Source organism: Felis catus, chromosome B1 (assembly GCF_018350175.1).
Source record: "Felis catus isolate Fca126 chromosome B1, F.catus_Fca126_mat1.0, whole genome shotgun sequence".
Classification (NCBI taxonomy): Eukaryota; Metazoa; Chordata; class Mammalia; order Carnivora; family Felidae; genus Felis; species Felis catus.
Genome location: NC_058371.1, coordinates 200745571 through 200771699, shown reverse-complemented (window position 1 = coordinate 200771699; position 26129 = coordinate 200745571). Strand labels below are relative to the sequence as shown.

General features: G+C 53.1%; 3 protein-coding genes across 4 annotated transcripts; 1 reads left to right on the top strand and 2 right to left on the bottom strand.

Moving 5' to 3' along the window:
- Positions 1-6646: 6646 nt before the first annotated feature.
- On the bottom strand, positions 6647-8004 carry BLOC1S4 (biogenesis of lysosomal organelles complex 1 subunit 4). The gene has a single exon (XM_011282003.4). It carries the CDS (start codon positions 7942-7944, stop codon positions 7288-7290), a length of 657 nt encoding a protein of 218 aa, XP_011280305.2. The 5' UTR covers positions 7945-8004; the 3' UTR covers positions 6647-7287.
- Positions 8005-10774: 2770 nt separating this feature from the next.
- On the top strand, positions 10775-18558 carry LOC111560059 (MORF4 family-associated protein 1). Of its 2 annotated transcripts, XR_006597260.1 has the most exons (3): positions 10775-11270; positions 11780-11866; positions 17768-18558. XR_006597260.1 is itself a non-coding variant. In XM_045056627.1 (2 exons), exon 1 carries the CDS (start codon positions 10874-10876, stop codon positions 11255-11257), a length of 384 nt encoding a protein of 127 aa, XP_044912562.1. In that variant the 5' UTR covers positions 10775-10873; the 3' UTR covers positions 11258-11270; positions 17768-18558. The 2 variants fall into 2 exon arrangements, 1 of the variants encoding a protein (XP_044912562.1); XM_045056627.1 differs by lacking the exon at positions 11780-11866.
- A 4305-nt stretch (positions 18559-22863) lies between these two features.
- S100P (S100 calcium binding protein P) lies at positions 22864-25652 on the bottom strand. Its single transcript, XM_023253335.2, has 2 exons — positions 25431-25652; positions 22864-23145 (listed from the first exon to the last, which is right to left on the bottom strand). Exons 1-2 carry the CDS (start codon positions 25566-25568, stop codon positions 22996-22998), a joined length of 288 nt encoding a protein of 95 aa, XP_023109103.1. The 5' UTR covers positions 25569-25652; the 3' UTR covers positions 22864-22995.
- Positions 25653-26129: the final 477 nt, after the last annotated feature.

Here is a 26129-nt window from a genome sequence, read left to right as displayed (position 1 = left end):
CAACGACTCATAATGCCCACTTCCCCATGATGCCTACCTCCCGTGATGCCCATCTCCCATGATGCCCATCTCCCTGTGATGCCTACCTCCCGTTATGCCCACTTCCCCATGATGCCCACCTCCCCATGATGTCCACCTTCCTGTGATGTCCACCTCCCATGATGCCCACCTCCCCATGATGCCCACTTCCCGTGATGCCCACCTCCCCATGATGCCTACCTCCCGTGATGTCCACCTCCCACAATGCCCACCTCCCGTGATGCCCACCTCCCACGATGCCCATCTCCCTGTGATGACTACCTCCTGTTATGCCCACCTCCCCATGATGCCTACCTCCCCATGATGCCCACTTCCCGTGATGCCCACCTCCCTTGATGCCCACCTCCCCCTGATGCCCACCTCCCCATGATGTCCACCTTCCCGTGATGTCCACCTCCCATGATGCCCACCTCCCCATGATGCCCACCTCCCATGATGCCCACCACCCCATGATGCCCACCTCACATAATGCCCACCTCCCTGTGAAGCCCACTTCCCGTGATGCCCACCTCCCCATGATGCCTACCTCCCATGATGCCCACCTCCCTGTGATGCCCACCTCCCTGTGATGTCCACCTCCCTGTGATGCCTACCTCCCATTATGCCCACGTCTCGTGATGCCTACCTCCCTGTGATGCCCAATTCCTCATGATGTCCACCTCCCATAATGTCCACCTCCCCATGATGCCCACCTCCCATGATGCCCATCTCCCTGTGATGCCTACCTCCCGTTATGCCCACCTCCCCATGATGCCTACCTCCCGTGATGCCCACTTCCCATGATGCCCACCTCCCCATGATGTCCACCTTCCTGTGATGTCCACCTCCCATGATGCCCACCTCCCCATGATGCCCACCACCCCATGATGCCCACCTCACATAATGCCCACCTCCCTGTGATGCCCACTTCCCGTGATGCCCACCTCCCATGATGCCCACCTCCCCATGATGCCTACCTCCCATGATGCCCACCTCCCTGTGATGCCCACCTCCCTGTGATGTCCACCTCCCTGTGATGCCTACCTCCCATTATGCCCACGTCTCGTGATGCCTACCTCCCTGTGATGCCCAATTCCTCGTGATGTCCACCTCCCATAATGCCCACCTCCCCATGATGCCCACCTGCCTGTGATGCCTAACTTCCATAATGCTCACCTCCCCTGATGTCCACCTCCCATAATGCCCACCTCTCCGTGACACCCACCTCCCATGATGCCCCTCCCATGATGCCCACCTCCCTGTGATGCCCACTTCCCCGTGATGCCCACCTCCAGGCCCCAACCTCCAGCCCGACCCCCTGCAGAAAGTCTACCGGTAAGCATTTCCAGTCTAGAAAGTGACAGGTATTTTGTGTGCGTTGGGGGGAGGAGCCTGCCTCCACTCGCCCCTCCCCCCCCCCCCCCCCCCCCCCGAACACACCGAAACAGGTTTCCTGGATTTGCCAGAACGAGGAGCTGAATTACCACAAGGCAGCCCGTCAGACTCAGCCCTGCTCGGTCCTTCTTGTCCACACCTGCTCATCCTCGTGTTTCCTCCAATCATCCGTCAGATTTGGAGGCCCTGCCCTGGGCCAGACACGGGGCCAGGCACCCCGGGACTCAGGGGCGCACAAAATGGACCAAGGCCAAGTTCCGCGCCCTAGTGGGGGAGACAGACAGACAGGTGAATCAATAAACGAGCATGCTCGTTCTGGGTGCAGAGAAGACTGAGGACAGCAAACGGGGTGAGGAACAGGATGTGGCCACTGTCTACTGTCCCGCCAGACCGGCTGCTGCCATCCCACCTTCCTCCCCTCCCCCGCCCCGAGCAAGAAGAGGGGCTTTGGGGGACAGCCGTGGGCCCCCCACTGCAAGCCCCTCGGGAGTGGACAGGACCTGCTGGCTCTGAATCTTCAGGAGCCAAGGCTGCCACTGCGGACGCCGGTGTGTTTTGGTTCCTGGAGCCTGGGGCCCGACTGGCGGTTTGCAGACGGCCTTTCCTACTGCGGCAGCGCCCCCTGCTGGGGCAGGAGCTGTTCCTGCAGCTTCGCGGCCCGCCCGGCCCCGCAGTCTCACACCCACTGGAGGGGGCCTGGGGCGCTTTATTCTCATCCTGTCCCAGGCAGACGCCCTCCGGACAGGCAGGCCTCCTTTTGGTGATGAAGGTCATGAAGAAGAATCTCTCATTCTAAAAGAAATGGGTTCCCTTCTCTGTGATTGGGGCTAACAGCGTAGGTCACTTTGGAAAATGATTTTTTTAATGTCTGTTTATTTTGAAAGAGAGAGAGGAAATAATGAGGGGGGAGGGGCAGAAAGAGAGGAAGAGAGAGAATCCCAAGCAGGCTCCACACTGGCAGCACAGGGCCCGCTGTGGGGCTCGAACCCATGAACCGTGAGATCATGACCTGAGCCTCTAAGAGTTAGACATTCAAGAGACAGACACTCAACCGACAGAGCCACCCAGGCGCCCCGGAAAATGATCTTTTAACCTTTTGGCAGGGAAAGGAGTCTCTTCAGAAAGGTAGCTCTGAAAATTCTAGATCAATATGTCCGGGACACAATTAAGAGCGCTCGTACCAGATTTAACAAGTTCGATCCCTAACCTTGGGTTGGACTGAGCTGGCACCTGACCCGTGCAGCTCTTGAAGAAGAATCGAGTCTTACTTTCCTTGGTGTCCTCAGGCCTCCCATGGTGCTTGACTTCCTAGCAAACATGTGATCGGATCACTGTATTTGCCTTTCTGTCTCCCATTCCTGACCCAGCGTCCACTGTATGTCTGGCCGTTCCTCTGCTCTGCCAGCCTGTCATTCGCTCAACAGCTGAGTGTGACAGGTCACCTGCCAACAGCACAGCGGAGGCCCAGTGGGACTGACAGAGCCCATGCCTGCCCGGAGGTGGGGGAGGCAGACCCCAGAGTGACACAGACACAACTGTGATAAGCGCCTTGAAGGGCACACGGTGGGTATCTTTCAGGGTCAAGGTGAAGCTGGAGGGGGGTGAGCAAGGGAAGAGAGGTCCAAGACAAGGTCATTGATGGGGTGGGAGCCAGACCCTGTAGGGTAGGACAGGCCAGAGAACAGAATTCAGATTTTATTCCAAGGTCGTGAGATGCTAATTACAGTTTTAGGAAAAGCCCAGTATATCTGGCCCGTGGTTTTTAGAGACAGTTTTGGGTGCTGCGTACTCTGTGGAGAGGGGCTTGGAGAGGGGACGGGGGAAGCAGGAGACCATTTAAGAGACCACTGAGTGGCTGAGTTGGGGTCGCCTTGGGATGGACGGAGAGGGTGCATTTGGGACGTGTCGCGGGTGCTGCCTGCAGTCATACTGATGAATTAGATGTCAGCCCTCACTGCTAACAGCAGATCATCTTAAGCCAAATTCCTTAGAAGACAGCGCCGTGAGTCTGCGAAGCTTCATTCCTGGTGAAGAAAGCGGGTCTTGCAGCAGAGAAGACCCAAGCTGGGTTCCAGCCGTTTGGGACTGGGTCTTACATCCAAGGGCAGCTGGTGACCTGGCTTCCCTGTCTGTTGTCCTGAGCCCATTTTTCTTATTTGCTTTCACCGGCAGAGGAAACAAATAAAAACCCTTTATGAACTAATGCTTTTCATCTACCCATGCTGCCCCTTCTGAGGGCAGTTTAACCGAGATAGGTTTAAAATCTTAAAATCCCAGACCATTATTAGTTTGCTCCTCTTAGGTCGTTTCAAGAAATACTTGGTTTATATATAAAGTTTTATTTGCACACCGCCTGCCCATGTGTCTACATGTGGTCCGTGGCTGCTTCTGCACAAGGGGAGAGCGAGTAGGTGAGGCCATGCGGCCTTGAGGTTCTTACTGTCTGGCCCTTTGGGGGCCCGTCCTAGATCATACAGTGAGCAGGTTCACACGGGGCTGCACTTTTATTTTTTAATTTTTTTTTAATGTTTATTTTTGAGAGAGACAAGAGCGCGAGTGGGGCAGGGGCAGAGAGAGAGGGAGACACAGAATCCGAAGCAGGCTCCTGGCTCCTAGCTGTCAGCACAGAGCCTGATGTGAGGCCCAAACTCATGAACTGTGAGATCACGACCTGAGCCCAAGTCGGATGTTTAACTGACTGAGCCACCGGGGTGCCCTGGGGCTACACTTTTATACCCATGACTGATCCCCCTCCTCGGTCCAAGGCTCGTATTCCTCAAGTTCTGGCTAGAGGAAAAGAAGCCACAAGGTGCTTACCAGCTCATTAGTACCCAATTTTATGTGTGTTCGTAAGCTGACTTCTGGACGCCTGAGGCTGCCCTTGGACTAAGCGGATGTCAGTTGGGCTCTCAGTTGGGCTCCGGGACACTGAGCGCTCATTGTGTTCTGTAAGCAGGTGTGAGAGTGAAGACCATCTTGACTCCGGTGTGGTTGGCGGGGTGCCCCTCCCAAGCGTTCTTAAACCCCATCCCTGATTATTCTGGAAAGGAGAGCTCCAGACGCAGCAGCAGAGATGGGTCTGCAGAGGTCACCCACATGACAACTGGCCCCCTCCCCCAACTTTTATGGACTTCTGAGAGGGGGAAGGACCAGTTTTCCAAGATCCAGAAGGGTCCCCCTTAAATCTCCAGCTGGTCTGGGTGGGAGAGGAGGGGGCTAGAAGGTCTTAAGGCGGCAGTGCCTGGGCAGAGGTGGGCCTGCCTCCCGCAACCCCCATTCTTGAGACCAGGGACTTTCACCTAGTATCTGTCTTAAGCTATGCAAACCGGCTTCAAGTCCCCATTCCAAACAAGGCCACACACTAATCTCTGTTTAAGACCTCAAGGACAGCACCAAGTGACTAAGAGAATTTCAGAACCCAAGGTCACTTAGAGATACGCTGTACATGTAATCATGTAAGTTATCATCCAAACCAGCGTTTTTTTTTTTTTTTTTTTCAACGTTTATTTATTTTTGGGACAGAGAGAGACAGAGCATGAACGGGGGAGGGGCAGAGAGAGAGGGAGACACAGAATCGGAAACAGGCTCCAGGCTCCGAGCCATCAGCCCAGAGCCTGACGCAGGGCTCGAACTCACGGACCGCGAGATCGTGACCTGGCTGGTCGGACGCTTAACCGACTGCGCCACCCAGGCGCCCCTTTTTTTTTAAGTTCATCTATATTCGGGGTGCCCAGCTGGCTCAGTCGTAGAGCATGCAACTCTTTGATCTCAGGGTTGTGGGTTCAAGCCCCATGTTGGGTGTAGAGATTACTTAAAAATAAAATCTTAGGGGCACCTGGGTGGCTCAGTCGGTCTGACTTCAGCTCAGGTCATGATCTCCTAGTTCATAGGTTCAAGCCCCATGTCGGGCTCTGTGCTGACGGCTCAGGGCCTGGAGCCTGCTTCAGATTCTGTGTCCCCCTCTTTCTATGCCCCTCCCCGACTTGTGCTCTAAGATAAATAAATACTAAAAAAATTTTTTTTAATCTTGAATAAAATATTTAAAGTTTATTTTGTTTTTTAAGGTAATTGTGTCCAGTATTTTTTTTTTTTTAAGTAAAGTAAGTGATCTTTTACTGGTTATTCTACTTTTAATTTTCTCAACCCAATTTACTTTTTTGTAGGTAATGAAAGTAAATATCTAAGCACTATATATTCCTAATAAAGTTTTACTTTATAGCACACTTGTTAACTTATGCTTTCTGGAGTTTGGGGATATTAAATCTCAGCCTAAAAATTATTCTAAGTTTTTTCATAATTTGCCCTAATCACTACCTACCTTTTAATATTAACAAGTTTAAAAAGCATTTTAGCAACACGGACGTTATGTGAGAAACATATTTTCGGATTCAGTGACTACGTCATCGGAATATACTAACTACAGCAGTCCCCAGTAATTGCCCAATATTAAATGGAGCTCACGGGTGCTCTCAGCTGCTAAATTCAGGAGTTCCTTAATTTGTAATCAATGAACTACCTAAATAAAAAACTGTATTATGTGCGACATAGAAGCCAAGGTGGAGACTATGTTAGCGGCTTTTCATGATATATGGCTAAGTGACAATATGCCTACTTTACCAGCCTCTGAGATCTATGAAAAATGACACAAAAGCCGCCTAAGCTGTATGTGTATCTGGGGTCCAGCGCTCTCTAGGACCATTAATAAAATAGATTCAAGTCAAGATCAAAGCCCTTACGCCGGCAAAACATTTCTCAGATTCCATGCTGTCAGGGGGAAAGAACAAAATCCTAATACCACTCATTCACACAAGTGATTTAAGTGTTTACTTTGAGAGGAAAGAAACATACAATTCTGTGAAATACCAGGTAAGGTTTCTCACTTCAGCCTTTTTTTTTTTTTTTCTTTGAAGTTTATGTATTTTGAGAGAGCGAGAGTGTGCTAGTGTGGGAGGGGCAGAGAGGGGGAGAGAGAATCCCAAGCAGGCTCTGCACTGACCGCACAGAGCCTGACTCGGGGCTGGAACTTCCCAACTGTGAGATCATGACCTGAGCCAAAATCAAGAGCTGGTCGCTTAACCGACTGAGCCAGCCAGGCACTCCTCACATTAGCCTTCTAAAGGAGGTGCTCCCAAGCCACTTTTCCTTATCCCTAAAATCATGAGCAACAGGTCTATTTTCAATCAAACAAAAAAGGAAATATGTGAAGTCCTTTTCAGAAGAAAAGCCTTTCCAATAAAATGTAAACTTTTTATTAATATTTAAATTACAAACCAAATGTTGGCAACCACATGTAGACTTGTTTGCTATGGACAAACGAAGATTGTGGGGGCATACTTTCAAATACAACTTCAGAATTAGATGCGATAAATCAATCCATCTCAGAAATTCTACCGTTTCCTTCGGCGTATAACCCATGATATGAAAAGTTCAATATAACGTGAAACAACTTACCATCTACCCTCAAAGTAAGCTACAGAAAATGGAATCGCTGCTAGGATCGAACAATGACAAGACCTGAACAGCTCGGCAGTTTTTCCTAAGAGTATAAAATATATAAACTTTGAAAAAATAATACTGTGAGTTGAGCTGTAAAACCCAGAAACATAGCAGTTCTGCCACAGTGCACAGAAAAGCTCCTTCATTTTCTTCTCCGGACCCGGTCCCATCCCGGACCAAGCAGCTCTCCGCTTAGCACTGGAAGACACACAAAACCAAACATCCTTACGTGAAATCAAGAAGACGGGGAAATAAGAGTGTGCAAAATATAAACATGTCAGACTCCAACATCGTGTATGTCTATCAGCAGAATTTCCAACTGATTTAATACTCGAGATAATCTCAGGCAGCGTGCCCTTGCAGTGCTGCCCGGGGGACTCAGATCTGAGGTCTCTCGCTGCAACAGGGAAAGTGGTCCTCGGTCCGAAACAGGACGGGGGGTTCGTAGCCGCTCTGCTGGGGCCGGCCGGAGGGCGCCTTGCTGAAGAAGGAGGGCACGGTAATCGTGTGCAGCAGTTTCCTGAACGCGCTGGGGAAAGCACCCAGCTCGGCCTCCGCCCTGGCGACCTGCTCCTCCATCCTGGCCACGCTGGCGCCGATCATCGCCACGAAGGCCTCGAGTCGGTCGATCTTGCTGTAGACCTGCCGCATCTCGGTGGCCTTCGCGTAGATGCGAGGCACGCCCTCGCTGACGACGTGGGAGGAGTCCCCGCGCAGCATGTCCAGCATGCCCACGAACTCGTCCACTCTGGTGAGCAGGTCCTCCAGGCTGGCGTCCAGGGCCTCGACCTCGGGCCGCGCCCCGGCTCCGGGCAGCAGGCAGGCGGCGTAGCCCGCGGCGGCGCGGCGCAGCAGCGGCAGGTCGCGGCCCGGCGCGCCCGACTCTGGGCCCTCATCCTCCCACGGCCCCGAGGCGCTGCTGTGGCTCTGGGACACGTTGCCGCTGTCCCCGCTCCAGACAGCTCCCTGCAGCTCGCCTTCCTCTGCCGCCGGCCCCTCGGGCGGCAGCCCACGGTCGGCTGGAAGCCCCTCCATTGCCGGCTACTGCCGGGCTGCCGCCCAACTTCCGGCCTCCCAGCCTTGCTCCGCCCCCTCCGCGAGCGCACGCCCTTGCTTCCGGCTTCCGCGCGCACACGGGCGGTCACGCACGCGCACCAATCGGTTTCCAGCCCCTGAACGCTCGTGCTCGCGCACGTGCTCACACACTGAACCCTTTTTAACACGCGAAGGTATAAGGGAACTATTTTGAGATGCGTACATCCTCAGTCCACTTTTACACACTGGTGTAACCTCCATCCAGATCAGACATAGAACATGTCAAGGGCCCGTGAAGAGCTTCCTACCTTCCCTAGTTTCCTCTTGCTGCTTACAGTGAAACGAAAGAGAAGAGAAATAAACTAAAGGAACGTTCCTGAAAGCTTGATATTCTTGATGACTTTGAAAGTTCTCAGCTTCTTTCCACATAGTCCCCAACACTTGGTATTGTCAATATTTTACTTTTCAGCCACGCTAGTGGATGTATAGTGATTGCTAACTCTTTGTGGTTTTGACTTGCATTTCCCTGATGAATCATGAACTTTTGCACCTTTTTATATACTTTCTGGCCATGTGGATATTCCCTTTTGTGAAGTACCTGCTCAAGTCTTTTGCCGATTTTTAAATTGCGTTGTCTTCTCCTTATTGATCTATAGAAGTTCTCAGTACAATTTTAATATGAGTCGTTTGTCATATAGCTACTGAAAAGACCTTTTCCCACTCTTTGGCTTGCATTTTTACTCTCTTAGTGGTGCTTTTGATGAACACTTCATAATTTTAATAAATTCCAGTTCATCAAACAAGGAAACTTTTGAGAGTGAAAGGGGGCACTCAGGACACGAGATATAAAATCTTGGGTAAACCATATAATTATTATGGACTATAAGGGTCATATTATGATCATTAGAGATCATACGTCCAATGCCCACCCTAGAGCGACAGGTGGAAATTGACACCCAGAAAGATGTGTTCAAGGTTAACCAACCTGTCCAAGGCCACAGAGCAAGTAATTGGAGGGACTGGGACCTAATGAAGGATGTGTCTGACCCCAAAACCTTTGGAATCAAACAACCTCCATTCACTATCATAATCGTTATAATAGTATCACCCCTAGTATCTGCTGGTGCTTTGGTATTTGCAAAACACTTTCATGCACATCATCTCACGTATGCATCTTCCCACTGACAGATACTCAGGCTGGGATCACTGGTCTTTATTTATGAGACTGGAAAACAAAAGCTCTGATCTGTGCCACTGTGCAAGCAGGGTCCCCCCAAATTACTGCTAGGGTGGCACAGGTTGAACGTGCCTGGAAACAGACTCCATCCATTCCACAATGGCCTTCTGTCAGTGCTCAAAAACTTTTTGTGAAATGAATATTAAAGCAGCATTTACGGGGCCCTGCTGTTGTGTAGGTCCTGTAGGTGGTGAGGACTGAGACCAGAACCTGCCCTCGAGGAACCTCCGGTATGGCAGAGACACTTATATTTTAGGGAAGGAGGCCTTCTCTCTAAAACATTGTCCTTGAGTCCAGGTGGTGAGGAGGGGCTAAGCACAGAGCCGAATCAGAAGTGGCCCTTTGTCTTGGGTTGCTTACAGTCCGGTGAAGATGATGCAGGCAGCCTGGGTCCAAGGACCCAGAGGTGGGCCCTGCAGGACCAGCTTTGTGAGCCAGAAAAAGGAAAAACAGAGTTTACTGAATAGCATGAGTGAGCATTTAGCAGATAGAGTGTCTGGGAGACTCAGAAAGGAAGGGAGAATGAGTCTCTTCCTCACTTGGGGTTAGGGGTTTATATTGGAAAGGGGTGTGGCGTGTGTGTTCCTTCAGGAATCCAGGGCAGGGTCTGACCGAAGGCGAGTGGCAGGTGAATAAAGGTGTTATTTATAGATCATCGAAGGTAGGGGAGTACTGATCCGCTGAGGTTTGTTCAAAGCTAATGTCGTGGAACATGTTTGGGATCCAGCTCTTTTTAGATGTTATCAGGTGTTTGGGGGGGTCTAAGACAAATCTATCTCCTTTCCCCCTGGAAGTGGGAACACAGCTTCTTTGGCTTATTCGGATGCAAAATATAGAACTTGAGTAAATGGAGCTTAGCAGAAAAACAGCAGAGACAGAGCCTTTCCAAAATGGAGTCCCTTCAGCTCCCCTACCTCAAAGAGAGGCCAAAACACTCTGACCAGAACAACCCAACCCAGCAAGAGAGAGATATCCCCCCAGGACAAAAAAGTCTGGGAGCCAGTGGTGGAGAGTACAGAATTAAGATCCCCAGTTTTTGACTTAAGGGCCCTGTCCCAGAAGAGAGAGCAGGTACTGTAGTTAAGAGTAGCGACTGCAGTAGACCCAAAATGGCTCAGGTTCAAATTCTGACCAAAAGCACTGGTTTTAACCAGTTTTTCATCTGACAGGTTTATTGACTTAGGTTAAATGAATTAATCTGAGCACTTACAGCAGTGCGTCCCTGGATGGTAAGCGCTCTGAACGCCAGCCTGTCTTATTCAAATACGAGGGAGGGAGAATTGCTTTCACTTAAAAAAAAATTAAGTAAAAGAAAAAGTCGGGGACCTAAGGACCTCTGCGCTCCCAAAGGCCTATTAGAGAAGGGGGCGGGGCAGGGCGCGGGAAGCAGGTGGAGGCTGGCGTGCGCCGGCACGCTACGGAATCCCCTTTGCGTGCGCGCGCCCGCCCGCGCCTGGGCTCCGCCCGAGGCGTGGCCGTAAGGGGGCGGGGCCAAGCCCCGAAAGTGGCGCGAACACGCCCACCGCCGGTGACGGCTGCGCGGACTCCTCCGCCGCCGGGCTTCCGTGTGGGTTCCTGGCTTTGCTTCCCGGAGCGGTTTGCAAGCGGACGGCGTGAGAGGAGGGACTCGCAGAGGTAATTCGGAAGCACTGCTGACCCGTCGACGCCCGCAGCAACGGTTTGGCGGGACGGATGCGACCCTTGGACGTCGTCGAGCTGGCAGAGCCGGAGGAGGTGGAGGTGCTGGAGCCCGAGGAGGATTTCGAGCAGTTCCTGCTGCCCGTCATCAACGAGATGCGGGAGGACATCGCGGCGCTGACCCGGGAGCACGGCCGGGCGTACATGCGGAACCGGAGCAAGCTGTGGGAGATGGACAATATGCTCATCCAGATCAAAACGCAGGTGGAGGCCTCGGAGGAGAGCGCCCTGAACCATCTTCAGAATCCCGACGAGGGAGTCGAGGGCAGAGGGACCAAACGGTGCGAGAAGGCGGAGGAGAAGGCCAAGGAGATCGCGAAGATGGCAGAGATGTTGGTGGAGCTGGTCCGGCGGATAGAGAGAAGCGAATCGTCGTGAAGGAGGGCGGGCGGTAAGGCCGGGGGCCGGCGGGGCCCCATGCGGGTCCTGGTCGTTGCCGTCTGCGTGATTGAACGGTTTTCTGGGTGGTAGTAATATTCCAGGAGTGAAGGTACAGCCTCAGTCGCACTGCGTCGGAAATTGGGGAGTGGGAGCAAAGTTGAGGTCAAGAGGAAAATGGGCGCGTGCTAGATTGGACAGGTGCTAGGACGTCCTGAGTTTTGTGGTTCCTCCCGCCCCCGCTGGCAATTCAAGAAGAGTTAAAATAATTTCGAGTTTGTCTTTGTGAAACCCCAGAGTCAGTCCCAATAGGACAGTTGCCGCAGGGAGAGTTGCCTAGGCACTTGGCGGGGGGCGGGAACCAAAGAAAACCTAGCCCTTCGAGCAAAATAGGGGAGGGTGAGAACACAGGGGGGAAAAAAATGGGAAAATGTGAAGCTGTAGGCGTTTACTAGAAATTTCCAGGTTCGTGTCAGAGGGTGGGTGGTTAATTTAAATTTTTTTTTTTTTTTTAAACAACAGGTTGCAGAAATCTGGGACTCAGTGTCTTGATGGCAAATTTCTGCCAGTTGTGCGTCGGGTTCACAGCTCACGGACTCTGGTCACCTGGTAAGGCTGGGCTGACAACTCGAGGAAACTGAAACAGCTTGCTGTTCTGGTTTTTTTTGGTTTTTATCCGTGTGTCACAGTCTCCCCTAGGGTCAATGGTTATGTATCCGCACCAGAGGAGGATGTGTCTCCTGGGTGCACAGCAAGCCAGTAAAAAACTGACATGGGGTGGGGCGCCTGGGTGGCGCAGTCGGTTAAGCGTCCGACTTCAGCCAGGTCACGATCTGGCGGTCCGTGAGTTCGAGCCCCGCGTCAGGCTCTGGGCTGATGGCTCGGAGCCTGGAGCCTGTTTCCGATTCTGTGTCTCCCTCTCTCTCTGCCCCTCCCCCGTTCATGCTCTGTCTCTCTCTGTCCCAAAAATAAATAAACGTTGAAAAAAAAATGTTTTTAAAAAACTGACATGGAGCTTTTGCAGTGAAGAAGGAAGGATAGGCTGTTTATAGGTATGACACCACCTAGGAGAATGGGGACCGCATGCTCCAAGTGCCAAACTGCCCAATGGCTTACAGGTGAGGGTTTTGGTTTTTGTTTTAAGTAGGCACCATGCCCAGTGTGGGGCTTGAACTTAGGACCCTGAGATCAAGAGTCGTGGGTTCTACTGACTGAGCCAGCCAGGCACCCCCCCCCCCACCCAAGTGAGGGTTTTTAAGGGCAAAATTTGGGGCAGGAGGCCCCTGAGAGCTGTAGATTGGAGGTGAAGTCGTTTAACACGTGTTAGTTATTTCTGCTGCCCCTTGGTGTGGTCTCAAGGAACTGTGTTTTATGTTGAGAGACTTGGAATCTGAAAAATATCTCTATTTCTTATGTTAGAGATTTCATTAGGTACATCTGATGATTATGTTGACCAGCTGGTTGTACCAGCCTAAACTAACTACTTGTACGTGCACAACCTGGGGGGGGGGGGTGTCACATTCCTTCACATTCCTTTGAATGATATGCAAGCACTCCTGTCTCTTGGGCCTGGGTCTGCATGTTTCCTGGCCGGTCCAGCCGTGCCTGGGGACAGTAAGATCTCCAGAATTCGTTCTTTCATCTGAACTAACACGATGGCTGCCGGCTTGAGTTGGGTTAGACTGTCCTGAAAAATAACTTTTGTCCGAGAAATACTCTTGCAGGGGAAATGGGGCTTAATGAAAAGTTGTTTCAGTTGTCACGTTAAATCATGTTACTTTACCGTGTCTGAAATGTTGGGGCATGGCCTTGCACCTTGCTGTTATCCATGTGATCCGATTGTTGTCTGGGACTTGTGTAGACGTGGGACCAGAATCTTCTACCTTTAGAGGTGCATGGACGACACTCCTTGGGTGTACCTGGTGACCCGTGTAGGGGTGAGACTGCTGTGGGGAAGATGGAGAAGGAGTAGAAGGCAGTCGTAGATGGAAGATGGTTGTGTGTGTATTCTGGAACTTCACTTCCCGTGGGACCGAGGAGAGCTGTGTTCTGTGGCATATTGTCTGGGCTGTGTTGTGCCACCTGCCAGGTGACTTTATGTAGATAACCTAGCTGACCTTGAATGACAAAGAAGTTTGACGGAGTACCATCACTGTGGTAATGCGTGCGTTCCGGAGTATTGCGTCAAAGAGACCATCTACAAAGGGTCTGGGGACACTGGAGAAAGGAAAAGGCATCATCAGGGCCCATCAACTACCCATCTAGTTGATCAGGGCCCATCAACTACCCATCTAGTTGATCAGGGTAGATCTCACCAGGACTGGAAGTCAAAATCAGACATGCAATAAATGTTCGTTTGCCTTGAAAAACAAAGATCTCTAAACCCCCTCCCCCCCTTTTTTTTTTTCCAAATAAATACGTTGTTCAAATGACCAAAGTCCCTGCATGTGTTAATACATTTCTTTTGAAACGAACGTGCTTCTTTGAGCGCAGCCTCGGCAAGCAGGACGGAGCTGCTTGAAGTTTGAGGTTCTCTGTGAGCCTGGAACGGTGAGGGAGAATCGCTTGTGGCCGGTGCTGTGGGGATAAGATGACAGGACAGTGAGCTCTTGACAGGGATGAACTTGAGGCCATCATCTGGCCTGAGCCCCTGCTTTTCAGCAGCTGAGGTCTGTGTAGCCAGTGGGCGTGTAATGTGCTTCCCGTCTGCTCCAGGGCACCAGGAATGTGAAGGGAAGGCCTGGACCGGGACCAGCTGGGACAGGTAACTGCACCGCAGGGTGCCTGAGAGCAAATGATTGTCCTTGAATGCCGAGTACAACTTCTAAGAGTAGAAACCAGTGGGGGCATCAGAAGCTCAGGAAGGGACTTGAGCTGCAGCACTGGGGAGTGACTGGGGGGCACTGCGGGGACCAATAAAAGGGGGGGAGCAGAGGAGAGAGGGCTTCATTAGAGAACTGATTCCTGTTCATGAGCCTGTGCTAATGGATGCTCAAAGCCACAGGACAGGCAGGGTGCAATTTCCAGGATCGCTAGAGGGGGTTCGATGAGAACACATACATGTTTATAATGACAAGCCGAGGTACAGGTCTGGGAATAACGTGCGAAACAGGCATTTTTATAGGAAAGTACCTGGGCACAAAGGCAAGTCCTTTACAGAGGCTGTTTCGGTCTCTGGAATCCTGGTCTGTGCTCCTGCCCTTCTGAATTTCTCAGTGGGAACAGAGGTAGTGCCGGGAGCCATTGAGACCGAGGAGCAAGGGAGCCTCAGGGGTCATGTTTGTAGCGCGGGAAGCTTGGTGAGGTCTGTGGGGGGGGGGGGGGGGGGGAGGGGGGGGGGAGGCAGGGAGGCGAAGCAAGAATGTGGGCGCTGGTGCGGGTGGGAGTTGAGGGTCTGCGCTTGATCGGGCGTGGGAAGGACCGGCCAGCCTTTCCTGGGGTTGAGGCTCGGTGTCTCTCTGCATCCATCAACCCCAAAGTCTTTGTGGCCACAGCCCCCAAGGTTTCTTTCTCGTTCCTGTTCATATACACTGCAGGTTAGTTCCTCCGTGTTCTCTTAATTCCAGGAGCTGGCTGAAGGAGCACCCCTGTGGGGATATTAGGGACCTTGATTCAGGAAACTTAGTTACAAGTTACTTACTGATTTAAAAAGAGATGTTCTGGGGGTGCAAAACTCGCATGCACGTGTTTCCCCTTGATTAACTGATTAATTGACCATGGATTGTATTCCTCCGTTGGGGTTGCATTTTATCTACTCAGTCTTTTATTTTGTTGTTGTTTTTTTTTTAACGTTTATTTATTTTTGAGAGAGAGACAGAGACAGAACGCAAGCGGAGGAGGGGCAGAGAGAGAGGGAGACACAGAATCCAAAGCAGGCTCCAGGCTCTGAGCTGTCAGCACAGAGCCCAACGCGGGGCTCGAACTCGTGAACCGCAAGATCACGACCTGAGCAGAAGTCAGACACTTAGCCGAGACACCCAGGCACCCCTTATGTGTTCAGTCTCGATGCCAAGCCTCCTTCATGGTCAGGGCCTTAAGAGTCTTCTGAAGCATTTTTGACCCTTGGCCCTTCTGCAGAGCACTGTGGTGACGAGCTAGTGATCCAACTCCTGCCTGAGATGTGGTGGAACTTGGAGGCGTCCAGGACTTTGTGTGTATTTCCTATTGTAACTCATAAATTCCCCCTCCCCCCCCCAGTTGGATTATGTATCTGTGGAATTGAAACGACTTCCGGGTCCCCTAGAAAATTTGAATTGCCTTCTGTCAGTTGCTCTGCAATCGGCCCTTCGTGCCCAAACTCCCCTTGAAATTCTATGTTCTGTCCTCTTCTCCAGCCGTCATTTGCCATCGGCTGGCTGGTGACGACTGAGTCTTCAATAGTGTTTTGTGGCCATACTTCTCAGGGTTTTGTTTCTTCCGAAAACATCCGAGTGTCCAGTATCCGTCCACATGGCTCACTGGGCCACTTTTCAAAGTCTCTCCTTAAGCGTTAGGTTACCAGCGAAGCCCTCTTCTTCCCGTTTAGAGCAGCACTGCCAATCCCTGTCACTCTCTGTCCTCCTTCGTTTTTCTTCTCACTTGCCTGACATGTGATTACTAATTTGTGTCTTACCCACTTCTCCCCATGGAATGTCAGCCCCTGGAGGGCAGAGATTTTTGTTTTGGTTTCTTTGTTTTTTGTTTTGTTTTGTTTTTTAGAGAGCACAAGCTGGGGATTGTGCAGGGGAGAGAGAGAGAGAGGGAGAGGGAGAGAGAGAGAGAGAGAGAGAGAGAAAGAAAGAATCTTAATCAGGCTCCACGCTCAGCTTGGAGCCTGATGTGGGGCTTGATCCCACGACCCTGTGATCATGATCTGAGCTGAAATCAAGAGTCTGGATGCTCACCCGACTGAGCCACCCAGGCGCCCCAGGAATTTTTGTTTCCTGCTGAATTCCTAGCACAGAGACCAGTGCTCGGCTGCCACATGGTTGGTACACGATACTCCTTGAATGAATGAGTACCAATTCGGTATGTAAACGTAACCTAAATTTGTGTCTGCTTATCAATGCAGAGAACTCAAACCACAGAAACGTCAGTGTTATTCTTGACTCCTCCCTCCTCAGCAACGCCTTCCTCGCTCTATCACTGAAGCACATTGATTTGCCCACCCCTCTCCACCTGCCCCAGGCCACTAGAGCGCTGCTCTCCCAACTGGCCTCCCTCCTTACAGCTTAACACCAATCTTCCTCCTTCGCTGTCAGCTAACATGAGTTGGCTATGTTGATTCCCTGCTTAGAACCATTTCAAAAATTCATTTTGCTGCAGAAGTCTTTATTTACTTACCACTGTTACTTAGCTCCTGCTATGTATCAGGCACTGCTCTAGGCCCTGGGGGAGGCAGCCGTGAAGAGGCAGTCCCAGAGTCCTGCCCCTAGTCATTCTAGTGGTGGAGATAACGGAAAACAGGGGAAATCAAGTAGCTTGTTACCTAGAGATGAGTGCCAAGGACCTTCATTCATTCATTTGACTCGAGACATGAAAGCCCAGGAAGGATTAGGAGTCCCCAAGCTGGTAGTCTGGGGGTCAGAGCCCAGCGGGGTAAGGAGAGTGTCCACGCATGGGAACGATGCAGTGCAGCTTGTCACAGCCTGAGAAGCTGTGAGGAAGTCAGTCCTGTGAGGTGACTCAGCCCAAGGGGAGAGAAGGGTGTGCATTCAGGGGCCAGACTGGCACAGGGACTGGAGGCCGATCGGGGAAAAGGTTTCCATGCAGGAGAGGGAGTGCCAGCAGAGGGAGAGAAAGATGAAAAGAAAGAACACTAGAATGAGCTCCATGGCATTGGGTTGACATTGGAGGTATCCGTGTAAACTCGTGGTTCTGTGTATACATTCTACGTTTATATAGAACCACAGATGTGTGTGTATAATTTATGTACACACTTACAAATATTCCCTAGTTCTGCCTGTTGGAAGCAGCTGGAAGCAGTGACATCCCAATAATCTTGAGCACCCTGGCTCTCAGATCTTGGCTTCTAAATACCATTTTCCACTAAAAGGGACCAGAACTTCATGGAGAAATGGTCAGTTCCAGAACTGGGGCAGGGAGAGCCCGAGATGTGTGCAGACATCTGGCTGAGACGGAAAGCAAGGGGGTGTCCAAACAAGGTTGGGGATGAGTTAGAAGGACACAGAGGCCAGCTTGAATGGATGGGCCCCACTGGCAGATTGGATACAGTGGGATCATCAGAACAAACAATGGTGGCTAACGTTCACGGTGCAATGAGGAATATGGGAAACCACGTATTCGCTTAAATATGAACACATGAGCGAATTACATGCTTGACGAGGAACAGAACATTTATGTAGCTTCAAAGTACCTCACTACAAAATGCTAACAAGTTACAAAGGTGGCAGGAATGGCTATAGTGGAGAAGGCTCTGATTTGGGCAGTGGGAGACCACGCAAGGCTGCTTCTGCGTCCTTTTGACGTATCCTGGTCATTCTTTGAACACATCCTTGCTTTCTGTTCTAGATACATGCTGTGCTTTCCTTTCCCCAACGCTGGGCCTGTGGCTGGCTGTTTCTTCAATCACCATCTTAATCCAGTGATCAAAGTGGACATGACCAGAAATGGGACAGACCGACACCCGCGTGCCATCTGATAAGATGCCGTGAGAAGAGCATCTCATCACTTCTGGGACATTCTTGCCAAAGGTACACGACCCAGGCCCAGTCACGAGCAAACCTCAGACAACCTCAACTTTCGAAGGAAATTCTGCAAAATTTTTAGCTTGTAATCCTCAAAAGTGTCAAGGTCATGCAAGTCTGGGAAAGGCGGCGTAAACGTGATCCCTTTGCTCTATAAAAGACCTTATTAGAAACAATTGGCTGGGCGGGGTGCCTGGGTGGCTCAGTCAGAGGAGCCTCCGACTTGGGCTCAGGTCATGATCTCACGGTTTGTGAGTTCGAGCCCCGCGTGGGGCTCTGTGCTGACAGCTTGGAGCCTGGAGCCTGCTTCGGATTCTGTGTCTCCCTGTCTCTCTCTGCCCCTCCCCCCCCCCCCACTTGCGCTGTGTCTCTCTCTCTCAAAAAGAGATAAACGTGAAAACAAAAAAAAAAGAACAGTTGGCAAAACTTGAACCGGGTCTTGAGATGAGATGGCGGTAATGGGTTGGGGTGCGTTTTCTGATGGCGGCGGCTGCCCCCTGATCACGTAGGGGGGTGCAGCTTGGAGGACATTCACTGAAGTCTTCAGGGTGGCAGATCAGCAGATCAGCGGCTTATTCTCAGATCCTGCGGAAAAATACAATTCTTTATACTCTGCTTCTGAGTCTTTTGTAAGTTTGTGATTTCCGTGAGCTTCCAAATTTAAAGGGCCTCTAAAATGGCTCATAAAGGAAAGCTAAAGACCTTTTTGAAAGTTGAGTGTCATCTCTGGAATGTTGCCGTCGGTCTCCACCTCTTACTGGGCATTTATCGTGAACAACAGCACATAACCTCGAGTCTGTAAGCCAGCAGCGTTTTTGAATTTCTTGGTCAGGAAATTCTTTCCAGATTCATCCTTTCAAAAGGCTGCCTCTTTGGGGCACTTGGGTGGCTCAGTCGGATACGTGTCTGACTTCGGCTCAGGTCATGATCTCATGGTTTGTGGGTTCGAGCCCCGCGTCGGACTCTGCTGACAGCTCAGAGCCTGGAGCCTGTTTCAGATTCTGTGTCTCCCTCTCTCTCTGCCCCTCCCCCGTTCATGCTCTGTCTTTCTCTGTCCCAAAAATAAATAAATGTTGAAAAAAAATATTAAAAAAAAATAATAAATAAATGTTAAAAAATATATATATATATATAGATAGATAGATGAAGTCTGCCTCTTTTCCTTTTGACCAAGAGTTATTAATAAAATCACTAAGCATTGTTATTATTTATATGTGTGATGTTACTGCTCCTACAATTCATAACTATTATTATAACTATTGCTATTACACATTGCTTTGCCTTAAAATGACAAATGCGAGAGGTTTATGGCCGAACTCTGTCAGGGTTCCTAGTTGCCGGCACAGAAGCTGACCCTAGCCAGTTAGGCAGTTTCCAGAAGCTCAGGGAGGGCTTGAGAAGAGACTCAGGGTGACGATTCCGGGAGCAGTCCACACCGCAGATAGCGGCCCGGGAGGAAGCTGGCCCTGCTCTGAGCACAGGATGCTGCTTCGGTTTACTGTGCCCTCGTCTGCCCCAGCGCCTGGACTCCTGCCGTCTGCACAGCCAGCCAGAGACAGCCCCCTAGCTCTCCCAACCCTTCACTGGCTTCCCTAGCTCCTAGTCACATTGGGCGTGGATGAATCCGATTGGTGGATGCTAGGTCACATGACAGTACTCTTGCAAGAGAGTCTAGTATTTTCAACTTAAACGGGGGTAGATAGACTTGGCACCTATCAAGGTGCATAAGTGATGAATTCCCCAAACATAAAAAGGGGTACAGATGTTGAATGGCCAAAATGAGTCACAAGGATCCACTATGCAGTGCTTATGAGGCAGATGCTGACTAAATGTGGCTTAAGCAATATGGCTTTGTATCTCCCGAAAGTCCAGAGGTACGTGGCTCTGAGTCCCTTTAGCAGCCAGGACCTCCCAGCACCATTCACAGACTGTGATGTAAGCAGCACCCACTGGGGCTGTGCGGTGGAGTGACCCTGCTGGCCACTCAAGCTCTTCTATGACCCTCTTAACTCTGTCCTCATTGCCCAGTGGCTGCTGCAGCAAGCATCACGCCGTCACACAGCAACGTCTAAGACCTGACAAAGTGAGAGGGTGCGTTTTCATAGCTATGTGCTTTCTTTTTTAATCAGGGAGGAAAATCTCTGCCAGCTAAGGGCGGCATATACGGTCGTGCAGGTCGTGCACTGCACAGCTCTAGGGGATGCCATTCATGTTACAGTCTTTGCACCTTTGATAAAGTTCTTGTGACAGTTTTCCTGCACCTGCCACTACTGGGTCTTGAGGAAGGGGGCCTTTTCCTAATTTGTAGGAACACACCTTGAAGGCTGGCTTTGGCCGTGTTCCTCAAAGCCACCAGCAGCTCTCAAATTTCCCAGCGGCCAGCGGGCAGGGATTGGCTGAGGAGCCCATATTCCTGGAGTACGTTTCTGCCACACGCCTGAACAAAACTGGGCCTCTGTGACCCAGGAGGGAAGAGGGATGGCGGCCAGTTGGGTGCATCAGTGCCCGCCCCAGTGACAAGGAGCATGCTCAAAGAGTAGGGGCTTGAGTGAGTGATTCAGAGATGGAAGAACGTGGGCCATAAAAAGGAAGGAAATTTTGCCACATGCTACAACAGGGATGGACCTTGAAGACATTCTGCCAAGTGAAACAAGCCGTGAAGACAAACAGTGTTTGACTCCGTTCACAGAAGTTCCCCAGAGGAGACAAGTTCATGGAGGAAATAGAATAGTGGGTGCCAGGGCCCGGGGGGACTTGCTGTCTGATGCTGTCCGATACAGAGTTTCACTTTTGCAAGAAGAGAAAGTCGGGAGCTTGGTTGCACAACACCGTCAATCTACTTAACGCTGTACGTACACTTAGAAATGTTACGTGTTTTCACCGCAATTAAAAAAAAAACCCCAAACCTCCTTTAAGCTAGTAATCCCAGGTTACAGATGGAGTCCATTTTGGGGAAATGATCTGAGCTGGAGACGAAGTTTTAGGCGTGAACATATTCATTGAAAAGCCTACTTTTCAAAAACAAAAATAGGAGCCTGGGTGGCTCAGTTAGTTGAGTGTCTGACTCTTGGTTTCCGCTCAGGTCAGGATCTCATGATTCGTGAGTTCGAGCCCCGGGTGGGGCTCTGCACTGGCACCCCCCTCCCCCGCCCCCCAGCCTGCTTGGGATCCTCTCTGTGCCTCTCTGCCCCTCCCCTGCTCTCTCTCTCGCGAGCTCTCTCTCAAAATAAGTAAGCAAACTTAAAAAAACAAAACTACGAAGAACCGTATCTTTAATAATGGGCGAATGTGGGTCCACGCATGCCGGCATATTCTTTGTGGCCATCAAGAAACGCAGGTTGGACATGGCTTTTGCCTTGGAGGACCTGGCTGCCGGGAGCCCCCCAGCCCCCCGGAAGTTGTGAAGCCCACGGAGGTGACCGTGGACTTCACCCAGGAGGAAGGGGCGCTCCGCAGCCTGCCCAGGGGGCTGACGGAGCCCCACAGGAGGCTGGTTTCTGGGAGCCGAGAGTGTTCTGCGTTCCAGAGGGGATCTCCCAGTTGTGAGGGAGGAGAGGGAGCAGCCAGATGGGGTGAAGGAAATTCCAGGGCAAGCGGGCAGCTGTGGGAACTGCAGAAGCTTCTTCAAAAGCAGGACGCTTTGATACAGCCTGTCCCGAGGGGTGAAAACAGACCGGCCCTGCCTGGGGACCGTGCGGGCCGGCAGAGGAGCCCCAGGCGCACGGGAAGGAAGCGGCCGGCTGCTCTTTTCATACCCCAGCAGTGGGGTTTTCAGCTGGAACGCGTGCGAACCATCGGGGTGAGGACTCAGAGAAGACCCCTCCCTCCAGGCTTTCAGGGTGTCAGGACGGGGGAGGCCCGGAGGGCCAGGCTCAGGCTGCGAGGCTGGAAACCTCTCCTACGACCTTGCCGCACAGGGGGGTGTTCTCCCAGGTTCCCCCTCTCTGCGTCTGGGGTGGGGGCAGAGTCTGGGGGACCCGGGTCAGGGGCCTGCACCCCAGCTATCCGCGAGGGCGGGGATCGAGGGTTCTGGTATCCGCAGCTTCCGGGGGGAGCCCTGCCCCCGCCGCGGGGGACTGATCGTTCCCAGGACAAATCCAATTTGTGACTTACTTGTGAAGCAGCCGGAAGAAATCCGATTCCAGCCCCGCCCCCATCGTCCCATTAGCTTGACTTTCCGTGCTTTCAGGGGTGTATCCGCCCCCATCTAACCTGACGGGGCTCCCCTCTTACAAAACCTGTGCCCGGCTCGCCCCGGCGAGGGGTAAACCACGCCTCCTGCCGGTGTGTCCCCGGCCAGGCTCCGGACACCATCTCTGCTCCTGTGGACACGTCCTCAAACCTAAGGGGAGGCTTCAACTGCTGGGTATTCAGAAGGCGACCGGAAGTCTCCAAACCAGGGCAAACGACTGACCTAACTCCCCTGCCGTCACCTGAGTCACGCGGGTTGCTTTGCTTCATGAAGACAGTTTCCTAAAACTGGAAACGCTGGCGCGGGGGCCCTTGTTCTCTGGCCCTTGATCCCCGCCCGTCACCGTTTCTTCTCTAAGTGTGTTTTCCTGTCTGTGTGGCACAAGCATGTACATTAAAAAGATGGGGCTTGGAAACCCGGGTGGAGACACGGAGGGGCCAGGGTTTGGTGAGCGGCTGTCTGACCGACTGGACCGATGGATGTGTGTCCCGTGAGCCTCCTTGAATCCAGGACAGGGGGACGCTCACTTTGGGCCCAGGAAGCCACAGAAGCAGGGACGGTGCCTCGGCCAGCCTCAGCCGCGGGAAAGTGGCCCCTGAACCACCCCTTACCCTGTGTCTGTCCCATCTCCCCTCAGGCCAGGAGCACTAAGTGACCCATTAGAAAACTTGTGTTGGGGGTGGGGGCGCTGAGGGCGGAAGGAAATCATCCACTTGAGGGAGACAGGCGCGTGTCACAAGCCTTTTACTGATCAGAGGGTAGGGGGCAGGCCGGGCCCAGGGAAGCAATCACCCCCAGGGTTCTGGAAGCTGGGGGCGGGTCCGGAGCGCCCCCCCCCCCCCATCTGGGTCTGCAGGGCGTCAGTGGAGCCCCGCCTGCTCAAAGTACTTGTGGCAGGCGGCTGTGAGGGCGGCCACGAACACCATGAACTCGTTGAAATCCACCTCGGCGTCTCCGTTGGCATCCAGGTCCTTGAGCAGTTTGTCCACGGCGTCCCTGTCCCTTTTATTCTGGAGACAGAGGCCCGGGGTCAGCGCGGAGGGCCCTCGGCCAAGCGCTGGGGCGCTGGGGCTGGGCGTTAGGGGCGGTAGGGGGGGGGGACATCCGAGTCACCGAGTCGCCGGGCTCTAGGAAGCTCTGAACTGCCCGAAGGTGTGTGCCGGCTCGAGCTAACGCACTAACTCATGCTTTCTTTGTTTTAGGCCGAATTTGAATTGCACTGTGCTGTGCAGGCGCGCGCGTTCCTGAAGTTTTGCAGGGGGTCGTCTTTGGATTGGTTAAGATGCCCTAGGGTGGTGACTATTCCCAGGAAACGCAGCCACTCGCGCGCCACCCCTGCACGCCGCCTGCTTTGCAAGGTCACCTCACTGAACCGCGTCTGGTCCACGCACCCAGCACCCGTCTGGTGCCGCGCGAGCCTCGGCTCCTCACCCCCAACGGCGGGCGGCGGCACCAGCCCGGGCTCCAGGCGGGGAGGAGGAGGAGGGCCCAGGGCACCCGGGGGAAGGGACACACCCAGGCTGCGTACCGCCCCCCCCCCCGCCCCCCAGGGGTCTGGAAGTGTCCGCCCACCTGACGGCGGAGGCCCGGCCGCACCCCGGGCAGGGCTGAGACCCAGCGGCAGGAGGCGCTGCAGCCGCCGAGTTCCCGGGGCGTCCCCGCGGCCCAGTGCCCCCAGCCGCCCACGCTGAGCTCCCCAAGTTTGCAGCCAACAGCCCGGGATTGCAGCTCCGGGGGGCTTCGGCATCAGCTGGAGGCCTGCAGTATTGAGGGCCCTGAGCCCCTGCTTTGGCCAAGTGCCTCGGCAGGAGGTTGAGAATCCCGGGCTGGGCCACTGGTTCTCAAGTTATGTTCCCCGGACCACCTGCGTCCGCCCCTCCCGCGACCCCCAGGCTTTGGTCTCAAAATCCGCATGGGTTAGACTCTTAAACTTGGTTGGTTATCAGAACATCTGCACCCACGCCCAGTGCCCCGTGGGCGGGGCGTTCCGTGAGCCTCGGGGTTTGAGGCTGTTTGCTGTAATGTTAAATTCGAAAAGAAATTAAATTGCATATGTTAGACTTTCATTCACATCAACTTTCCATGGGGAAAAGGCTGATGGAAGAGGAGAGAGGGGTGTGTTGGGGGCTTCCTTGCCTCCACAATTCTGTGTTCTTACATTTTCGACCACAAACACATATTTATAATAGACAAAAACAGATGAACTTCATTTAAAAAAATATGTATCCTCACTGCATTTACATACTGAAACGCTCAGTGTGTTTGAAGACTGAAAATTTCAGGCTTCCATTTTCAGGCATCAGCTCAGTGTTAGAGCCCTTAGAAGGCGGGTAGGGGGGAGTTTGGGGGGGGGAGGGGGGAGGAGGGGAGAAGAAGGGGAGCTGGAGGGGAGCAGAGAGGATGAGGATCCCCGTGGAAAGGGAAAGGAAGAGGAGGGGAGGGAGAGGGGGAGAGAGGGAGGGGAAGGAAGAAGAGGGAGGGAGGGGGAGGGGGGAGAAGGGAGGGCGAATGAGGAGAAAGAAGTAGGAGGAGGGGAAGGAGAGGGAGGAAGGAGGATGGTGGGAGAGTGGGGAAGGGGAGGGAGAGGCTGGGAAGGAGGGATAAGGAGGGAGACAGGAGAGAGTGTGAGGAGAGGAGGGGAGGAGGAGGAGGGGAGAAGGAGGGAAGAGAAGGCAGCTGGAGGGTACAGAGCAGGGAGGAGGAGTGGAGAGGGGGAAGGAGGAGGGGGGAGGGGAGGCAGAGGAGGGCAGGCCCCGGGTTTACTGGTCCCTGGGGAGGCCCCCTGGGCAGACATAGCCCACAGCAGAGTGAGACCAGCTGCCGTCTGTACCCTGTCAGCCCCACTAACACCAGGCAGCATGTGGCCCAGCAGGCAGTGCAGCAGGGGTGTTTGTGGCCCGCAGCCTTGGAGGGGTGCAGCTGTGAGGGACCAGCAAACGCAGCCTCACAGACGGCCCTGGAATCCCCCACCCCACCCCCACCACTCAGGTTCAGGTTTGCATCCCTTGCTCTCCCACTTGCCCCCCCTCCCCTGCTGAGAAAGAATCCTGGTGCTAAGTGAATTGTGACTCTAACTCCTAACTCTGGTTTTAAGGATTGACCTGGCTGCACTGGCTCCCGGCTCCCTCCCGTTCCCAGAGCTCTGGAGGCCTCAGCCCCTAGGGCAGCTGATCCTTTCCTGGACGGGGAGCCTCCCCCTGCCCCCCTGCCGGCTGCTCCGGGCACCCCCTCGGCCCTCCCTGGCCCTCCCCGCCCTCCCTGCGTGCCCCCACCGCCCGCGCCCCTGGGCGCTCACCTGCAGGAAGCCAGGGAGCTCCTTCTCCATGAGCGTCTTCAGCTCCCCCTTGGTCAGGCTCTGCTTGTTGCCCTCGGCCCCTGCGTACCGGGCAAAGACGTCAATAATCATGCCCATGGCCGTCTCCAGTTCCGTCATGGTGCTGGATGTGGACCCACCGTCCCGCCGGGAGCTGGCTCGGCCGAGGAAATGTCCCACGGGAGGCTTGTTGGCGCCTTATAAGGCCCAGCCTCATATTGACACAGAGGGTGGGCCAAACAGGGCTGGACGGTCTGCAGGCCCTGCCCCTCCCCCCTCTGCGTTGCTCAGTCCCTGAAATGCACTGTCGACACTTCCTGAAACCTCGCCCAGCCCACACCTGTGGTGCACCCACATTTTCCCCGTGCTTCCCTTGTCTTGGGGTCATTCATCACTGATTCGCCGACACCATGGTCGGGGGACAGTAAGCGGGGGCCTGGTGGGTGTTTGTTGACTAAGGGATGTGTGGACGGTGCTGTCCGGTCCTCTGGCCCCTGTGCACATGGACTTGAGGGGGACCTGCACGCCGTGGGCCAGCGTCAGGGAGGCTGTCTGAGTGAACGTGGGACGCAGCACGGTTTTGCTCCCGTAGAGCTTAGCAGAACTCCAGCGAGGACCAGCTTACCCCTCGGTCCTGCTCCCCAAAGCCGCAGCTGAAGGAGTGAGGCAGGCAGAGGCATC